The 9137-nt window shown below is 40.3% G+C and overlaps 1 protein-coding gene across 1 annotated transcript; it reads right to left on the bottom strand.

Annotated features, from left to right (window-relative positions):
• Positions 1-2311: 2311 nt before the first annotated feature.
• On the bottom strand, positions 2312-6536 carry LOC112273559 (asparagine synthetase [glutamine-hydrolyzing] 2). The gene is made up of 12 exons (XM_024502484.3): positions 6201-6536; positions 5638-5782; positions 5425-5520; positions 5160-5301; positions 4931-5026; positions 4701-4798; positions 4445-4606; positions 4221-4301; positions 3657-4094; positions 3410-3496; positions 3146-3253; positions 2312-2967 (listed from the first exon to the last, which is right to left on the bottom strand). Exons 1-12 carry the CDS (start codon positions 6281-6283, stop codon positions 2695-2697), a joined length of 1809 nt encoding a protein of 602 aa, XP_024358252.1. The 5' UTR covers positions 6284-6536; the 3' UTR covers positions 2312-2694.
• Between the last annotated feature and the right edge of the window lie 2601 nt (positions 6537-9137).

Below are 9137 nucleotides of genomic sequence, written 5' to 3'. Positions count from 1 at the left end.
ATTTTTTTGCAAAGATTAATTTCCTCTTGAAGTAAAAAAAATTTCAAACTTATTATTTAATTTCTACCAAAGAATACGGTGAACTTTCTTATACTTCTTGACAATTGGAAAAATTGTCTTGGTTACAATTATTATGATAATTATAATAAAATTTTAATATTCTTCTAAAAAATACTAATGATAAGACGATTTGGAATTGTTGGTATTGCATTGACAAGAAGCATTTTGATTATAATAGTAAATACAATGCAAATTTGTAAGGTAGCGAAGCTAATAGTTGTGGTTGAAGTGAATGCAATTGCTATTAGAGTGTTAACTAAATACCATTATTTATAAGATTTATTTTGTGTGAATAAAAATTTATAACTTTTAGATATATTTTTGTACATAATAAAATATAACATATGTTTAACATATTTTTATTAGAAAAAATAAATTAATAAAGATATTTGTAACAATAAAATAAGAATCATTTAAATTTCAAATGATTATATCTTATTATTTTAGAACACGAATAGATTTTTAATATCCTTATATTTTTAATATAAAGATTAATATTATAAATAGTCGTGGTTTATTTATTTCATTAGTAATTAAAATTACTTTCTTACTATTAATATTATGTTAAATTAGTATCATTTTTTTAAAATTATATTATTGATGATTTTTTTTTTTTGCTTTAGTATGTGATATTTAATATATTTAAGCTTAGATTTATTTATAATATATATATATATATATAGTTTAATTTTAAAATAATTTGTAAATTTTTTAAACTTGTAGCATAAAGGAATTTTTTTAATATTGATAACTAACTTCCTTCACATGAAAGTCTTCACAAGTAATTATTCATTCATTTCTATCTTTAAGTAGATAAATATGCCCTACTTTCTTAAATTATATTTTCTGAATATCTCTTATATAAAGCATTTAAACTTTTTTCGAGTTTATAATATTTATACAATCAATTAGCTACTTTTGTGCAAGGACTTTAAAATATTGAAATATTTATTTTAATATTTTTATTTTATTTAAAATTGATAGTTTTTTTCCAATTTCCCTAATTTTCTTAAGTATGAAATTTTAAATTATTGCATGCATAATAATTGAAAAATATATTTTTGAAATTAAATATTCAAATACATAATTATATATTTAATTAATTAATTAATAATAAAATTTGAGAAATTTTAAATACATATTTTATATATTAATATTAATAATTATTTATATATTTATATATAAATTAAGAAAATAAAATAAAATAAAAACTTAATTCCTAAAACAAAAAATTTATTAAAAATCTATAATTTAATCATATTTAATTAATATTTTATTCTTACGATTTCATTTATTATAATTAATTATGTTAGTTTACCTATTCAGATTTTAAATTAAAAAATTAGTCTAATTGTCAATGATTTAGTTTTTCCAATAAAAGTCTTACAAATATTTAGGTTATTTTATTTTATGATTTAAAGTATTTCATATAAATTAATTATACAAACATCAATATTTATCCTTACATGAAATTAATTATCAAATACGAGTTAATTAAAAATCACTTTAAGAAACTCAGAAATATAATACAAACAATAAGGAAGTCTATATTTATGCACATGAATATCCAAACATATTCTCTGTAAATTCTCATCAAAGGTTTTCATTGAAACAGGTTCCTTTGCAAGGTTCGGCAGAATTGCAATTCTTAAATTCTCAATTCTTTTTGTGAAATTCTTATAGATTCAGAATTAAACATTCTCCAATCATGAAATAACCAAAATGGATTAGTTCAGTATCTGCAGGAAAAGAAAAAAGAACAATCTGGTACAATCTGCATGGAATAGAGGCCAGGAAGAATAGTTCAGAGCATGAAATCCACAAGTTTATTACAGAGATGCAGTATTTGTGAATAATGACAATAAAGGATAGATCTTTGAGACTTACAGGGCGTGATTATGGGCAATATTCAAGGAACTTGGGATACCCCACAGAATTTTTCTCAGCTTCAAAGCATTGCTTCACCTGATCATTTCTATTCCAGGCTGATTTCACTGTTGCAGGCTAAAGCTACGGACCAAGCATTTTAAGCGGTGATATAAGCACAAGGTCTTATGCACATAACTCGTCCCTGTGGAAGTTTAGAAAGCAAGCTTGAGAAGTAATGGAGCGGGTGTATAAGTGTTTTACAATCCTACAGAAACTGAAACTGGAATAAAAACTGACTGTTCTGACGATGTTAATGAAGTTAAGAGTGAGATCAAAACATAATTTCAGTGAGTGCGGAAGAAGGTGTGTAGAAAGAAGTATATGAAACTGGAAACGAGGGAATTCATAACTTAGGGGAAGTGAAGCTTGTACAGATATGGGTCTGTGACTGCCATAGCTCAAACTATAGCTGCTAACTTATTAAAATTACTTTCCTCGCACTATTTGCCATACACTGTCCGGTTTATATCCATACCAGCGCCTCAGAGGACTCAAGCAAAGGTCTTCGGTCTTTCAGTCCAGTACTCTTTATTCTATTTTTCTACGTTTGTTTTGAGCGAGTTTTCTATTATTGTTACAGGGCGCATGTTGCAATTCAAGCTCCAGCTCTTCACATGGAAACCCAGCTTGTTGGGAGCCCATTCTGAGGCTTGGTTGCAGTTGCTGCCACTTAGATAACTACTGAAACGTGTGTCTTGCTAGAGATTAGTGCACGGCCTGAGTTTTCAGAATGGTGGCATCCAGTGTGGATTTGGGCTTGGAGAATGTGTGGCCGTTCTCGTGAGAAGCCGTGCCGTTAGCTTCTGCCGCTGGTGCAGCTTTCTCACTGTGTTTGTCTGTGTAAGCTGAGTCATGGCATCCCAATGCTGCTCTGCCGGAGGGGTCCAAGTTGTTGGCCCATGCTTCGTCCCATGCCACAGCTGTGGCGGTGCTGCATGCTACCGAAGGACCTCCGGGGACCGTCATCCGGGCGGATTGCTGCCAAGAGGTTCACACGTGAAGCTAGGTTAGCAATATTTCTAGCAAAATCTATGATTTCACTTCTAGGTGGTTCAAAAAGTATTTGCTGTAAGCTTGAGTGCAGAGAGAGAGAGAGAGAGAGAGAGAGAGCAGCGCAGAGCAGAGCAGAATAGAAACAAGTTGTAAGAGTCTCTACTTGGGGGAAATGCTTCTCGAAGATCATTCGGTAGTAATATCCTTCTTTGGTGTTGGGCGTGTTGAAGGGGTACACATGCTTCGCGTGCTTCATCATCTGATCCGTCACCTAGAGTATCACAGACGACGGAGCAACAAGTTAGCTCTTCGTTTCTCGAGTGGAGTCCAAGCGTAAGAAAGTGGATCAGCAATTCTTGGCTCAGCGCATGCACAATGGTAATTTGAACAGGAGGGAATAGAAAAGAGAAAAAGGATGGACTTGTACATGGCTCTCCGCATATTCCTTGAGTCCATCAATCCAGCTGTAGCCCACTCCATCGCTGAATTGCTCCTTTTGCCTGTACAAAATGTGCTGCAGAGGCAAATACTCGTCACGTTTAGTTTCATCTCATCAACACACACACTAGAGAAACAGATGGATGGCGAAATAACTCTAGAACCCATTAATAGCAACAAAACATGAAGAATGGAGGGGGAGAGGGGGATTTAATGATGCGGAGGTGAGCACAAACCTTGGGCAAGTATGGTCTCTCTTCGTCATCGAAAGCTTTACGCAGCACCCACTTCTCAATTCTGCCCAGGTCCTTCCTGATCATCTTCTCGCTAGGGTCGATCATCATCGCAACGTCCATGAACTCCTTGTCAAGGAAGGGAACACGAGCTTCCAGACCCCAAGCAGAGGTTGATTTGTTGGCTCTCTGGCAATCGTACAAGTGTAGCGCCTTGATCTTGCGGACTAGTTCGTGGTGAAACTCCTCCCTGTTGGGAGCTTTGTGGAAGTAGAGGTAACCACCAAAGATCTCGTCGGATCCCTCCCCAGACAACACCATCTTCACACCCAGAGCCTTGATCTTCCGTGTCATGAGGAACATTGGTGTGCTCGCCCTAATGGTGGTCACGTCGTAGGTCTCCACATGGTAGATCACGTCAGACAGAGCGTCCAATCCTTCCTGCAGACATCCGATCCAGTCTCCCCATTAGCTCTGAGGAAACTAACGTCCGAACTGTTTGTGGAGCAGAATTATCATACGCGAGATGGAAAATAAAAGAATCTAGGGTGTGCTTGAAGTACTCACCTGGACGGTGAAGTTAAATTCGTGGTGGCGGGTGCCGATGTACTTGGCAACTTCCCTCGCAGCCTTCAGGTCGGGAGAACCCTGCAAATCGCAACGCAGCATGAGACGTCTGTTTCATAAGATTGGAGACAAAAAGCAAAAATCCCTCTGAGTGGGAAGGTGAAAGCTCGAGGGAGAGCTGAATTTTCAACAACAGAGGGAAGTTTTAAAGATGATGTGTGCACCTCAAGGCCAACACAGAAGGAGTGGAGCTCGTTGCCCCAGATTCTGACAGCTTTGGTTTCGGCAAGATGTCGGGCTGCCACTGATGCCACCAAGGAAGAATCCAAGCCTCCGGAAAGGAGCACACCGAAGGGGACGTCGGTCATGAGCCTCTTTACCACAGCCTGCAGGATCAGTCACGCACAAGTTAAAACCTGTTCTGAAACTAAAATTGAGCTGTCAATGACCCTTCCAATAAATCTTCTGAGGGTTCCAAACCTTCTCGAAGGCTGAACGTAGTTCCAGAGGCTGGTAAGGAGTTTCGGGAACAAAAGTCTCTGAGAACCACTGTGGGTTGTAGTAGCGACGGAGCCCTCCTGTTGCCAATAAAATCAAGGATCCTATAATCAGGTTCACTGTCTTCATTCAGCTGCTCAAATGACAAGTGATCACGCAGAAAAACCAAAACTGGCAACCAAAATGACAAGCTAAAACAAGGAACCACCAACCAGCTTTGCTTGAGTAGATGTGGCCTGGTGGAAAGACCTCAAGCCGTTCGCAATCGTCCTTCAAGGCTTTCATCTCCGAGGCAAACCACACAGTTCCTGCAAAATCATCAAGCCCAAGTTCCATCAGCGACCTCTCGCCGGGACCCGAGGTATAAAAAAGTTATGAGCTCCCACTTCCACATCCGCAGCAATTCACAATAGAACAGTACGAGAGGGAATTGATAACTACCATCGGCTCCCCAACCAAGATAGAGAGGAGTGATGCCGATGGGGTCGCGGGCTGCGATGAAGGAGTTGTCTCGGCTGTCCACCAGCACGAACGACCACATGCCGTCAAGCATGTTCACAACCTCCTCACCTACATCCTCATACTACAAACACACGCACACACACACACACAATTTGAGCCACTACATCAAAATCCTGCGAGCGTGAACAAGGGCGAAAGAATCTCTGATACGATTTAAGTAGAGAAAGCGATGAAAGGTTCTTACAAGATGAGCAATGACTTCGCAATCGGACTGCGTGTGGTACTCGTGTGGTTTCATGTTCTTCTTCAACAACTCGTGGTTGTAAATCTCTCCGTTAGCCTGATATAACAACTCAAAATGTCAATGTTTTGCTCACCTGAAAAGAAAATTTTCGAGATCAGTTTCTGATCTCATCCCAAAGAGCTTACATTTGATGGATGAGTGCGACAGACTTACAGCGACAACGATGTCCTTAGTGCCATTGTAGAGGGGTTGATCACCCGAAGCCGGATCGATGATAGCCAGGCGCTCATGAGCGAGGTAACACCAGGAATCCTTGCCCTCAAAGAGTCCACTCCAGTCAGGTCCTCGATGGCGCAGCCTATGATCAAATACCATACGTTAGTGAATTCTCCCCCAGCCCAGCTTCGCCCCCTGATCGAAACAAAATCTGCAGGTCTTTTTAATCCCACATTCTCGTAACACCGTCACTCATTTTCGACCCCGGGCCCGAGCACATTCTAGTCCACAGAGGTCGATATAGGACCCAGTATTCTCATGCTATAGCAACGACATAGTACAAACAGAACCTCAACTCTCTCAGAATCGACGTCGGAAAAAAAAACAATTACTGCTAAAAATGATTCCCACTATCAAAGCTCACGACCATTTGAGCACTGCCACCACTAATACCCAACCCTCTGCCAGTCACCACTGTATTACATTGGAACTGAAACAATTCACGCAAATGGAATTATATTTCTTCACGCAGAACCGGTTGTCTGTGGATCGAGCTTCACCTTCGGGACAGCGCTAGAGCGCGATCACGTCCGGCAGACGGAACGGCGCCGTCGGCACCGAGAATCGCTAGAATTCCACACATGATTGATAGGCCCGGAACTCAACCCACAAAAAAAATCTCACAGAACCCACTCTTTCCTCAAAGCTGAACTTCACAACCCAGAGAATTCAAAGCGCTCGGTACGATGCAAATCCACTCTCAGAAATCCACGCACAGATACACACACACTTCCAGCTCGCGGAACTAACGAAATGCTTTGCAGAAGCGGTGATCGATCGATCGATCGATCAATCAATCAATCGCACGACAGTCTTGGCAAGAGAGCTGAACTCGAGTCGAATGGTAGTAGAGGCTGCTGCATGCCCCAACGCCGCTTTATACTGGAGAGCATCTGCGCTCGCGGCGCCTCGAGCTCCAGCTCCATTTTCTGCAACTTCAGAACTCGGGGACTGGAACAAAACGAGGGGCATGCGCAGGTCGTGGACGCCACCGCGCGGGAACGGTGCGAAACTCACCTTTGATTTTACCACGGCCAGCGGCAGGCGGCGGCGGGCCCCGCGACAAAAAATAGCAGGTCTTATCCTTACTGTTCCGCAATCAGGGAGAATTTCTTGTCTGTGTGTATGTAACATTTGGCGGGCCTGCCCGTTAATATGGGCAGCTCCCCCACCCCACCCAAACCAACATTCTTTACCCACCCATAATCCACTCCAGTTTGGGACACTGTAGATTTTGCCTTGTGGGGGTTGATGCTCCAGGGTTTGGATTAATTTTGAGGTATGTGAAGGGGGATTCTCTTTCCTTAATATAACTCTAGTGGGTTAGAATAAAGACGTGGTTGAGCTTATCAAATGTGCCATCTTGGCAGATGGGTTTTCCTTCATGAATATGAACTGTTGGCCTCCTTGAGCTTATCACATCCTCCTCTCCACCATTCTATACTGCTTTGTCTGAACTTCCGGGCATTATTGTTCAGACAGAACCTAATCAGGCAAATTCTGTATGATGATTCTGTTCCAAAGCATTTTGGTTGATCAATTTTGTGTTGGAGAAGTGGATCGTTAGTCATTTGACTGTAGGGGTTTTTGTGGGGCAGTGGCTGCATGACTGTTCCATGTACGAGAGAGTGCGTTGGAAGCAGTGTCCGAGGAAACAATTGTATTTTCATAAGTTTTTCAAAATCCTTTCTTTAATGTGTAAGTCCATAAACGCATATTCCAAAATTGTTTTGAATATCATTAATTGGAAATGAAAATGAAAATAGAGTTAATTTGTACAACCAATGTGAAAAGTATTAAATATGAATTTTATAAACATGCTTCACACTGAAAGAAAAAAAATTAAAAAAAATGAAAATAACGAACTAATTCAAAAAATGAAGATATATGTATATAAATATAAAGGTTAGGACACGTCATTGAACTGCAAAGGAGGAGAGGGCATGGAGAAAGAGGGGCATGCAGAAGCGAATGAACGACATCCATCCCCCACGAAACGTCCATCCATCTACTAACAGATTTCGGCGAAAAAGATGGAACTAGCAAAGGGGAGTGAAATTTTCCTCACGGGCAGTTCAAAAACGGGGAGAGTGTGGCTTTTGGGGCTCCCTGGCGGGCACCACCCCTCATTTCTCCGGGAAGGTGGAGTAGCCACCCTGGATATTTCCTGTTGACTGCAAACCCCATTGGATGCAAGCTGCTGGGAACATTTAGCCAATCATCACCAAGAGGATGCCTGACCACGTGGATAAATGTGCCAACGAACTTATCAGGATGAATTGGGTGGGGCCTGGTAAATTCATCATCCATCTACAGAGCTACTTGCCATTCATTCATTCCCAGCTTTTTTGGATGTGGTGCGGGGTCCAGTATGAACAGAGATTCCTTGTTTAAACCACTTTTGACTGTAACCTTTGGTGGATGTGATTGGATTTTTGCACGCAAAATGGTGAGGTACTGTCCATGCAAGCTTACAGAATGCGGTCCAGTGCCTAAGAGGGAGACGTAGGTTTCCAGAATTATGAAGTGAATTTGGAAAACTAGTTTTTTATTTATCGAATATAGTGTGGGCGAATTCTTCAGTTTCAAAACTATAATTTTTTGCGATTATAATGACGTGGCTGTTGCGGATAGTAATGGGGATAAGTTAAAGGGTCCTTCAGCAACAGGACAAGACAGACAAGGATTTTGGGTTGTCTCTTGGAAGCTAAAGAGCGCTTCCCCCACTTAATGGCGCGGTTTGACTGCTCCTCAGTTTTTGAGGGAAAATCCATCCGATTCAGCTGCCAACTCAGATCATTCCACTTGGAGGCCTATCCGGACAATGGCTAACGTGGCACTCGGCTTAGGGACCAGTCCTCTGGTTCATTCCGATCATAATTAGATTCCGGGTTCGAATTTCCGCATCGTCGAGATTCTCCAACCCCTCTGGCCCTTTCAAGCACCAACGAGTTCATCACCACCACAATAAATATTTTTTCGTCTTACTCTTAGTATTACTTATATTATTTTACTGACGAATACCGTTGCTTTCAAACAGAAGCAATGAAAACTAGTGATTTAATTTCATTGCCTTATTGGTCGTGACAAAAGACACGAGGGTTGTGATGTGGTGATGAGGTGGAAGAATCTGTGGAATAAGATTAGCAGAAATTTTGGGAACTTTTGGGCATGGACACGTGTGGCCAATGTTTGAGTATTTACTTATACACAAAAAGAACTAATAATAATAAATACCATTCTTACTGTCTACAATGAATAATGGAATTTTAATTGTTTAGAACACAGAATTAAACTCAAGGAAAGCCCTGGAGTTCAAAAACTCCATCATCCAACATTCGTTACTCGTTGCTGACTTCTCATCCATATTGGATGTAAACTTACACCTGATCAGTTCGGATTTACGGGTATATTTTTATTACCACATCTTTACAAAA

The sequence above is a fragment of the Physcomitrium patens genome, chromosome 20 (genome assembly GCF_059467195.1).
Source record: "Physcomitrium patens ecotype Gransden chromosome 20, ASM5946719v1, whole genome shotgun sequence".
Classification (NCBI taxonomy): domain Eukaryota; kingdom Viridiplantae; phylum Streptophyta; class Bryopsida; order Funariales; family Funariaceae; genus Physcomitrium; species Physcomitrium patens.
Note: the sequence above shows the minus strand (reverse complement) of the source record. Positions and strands in the feature narration are given on the sequence as shown.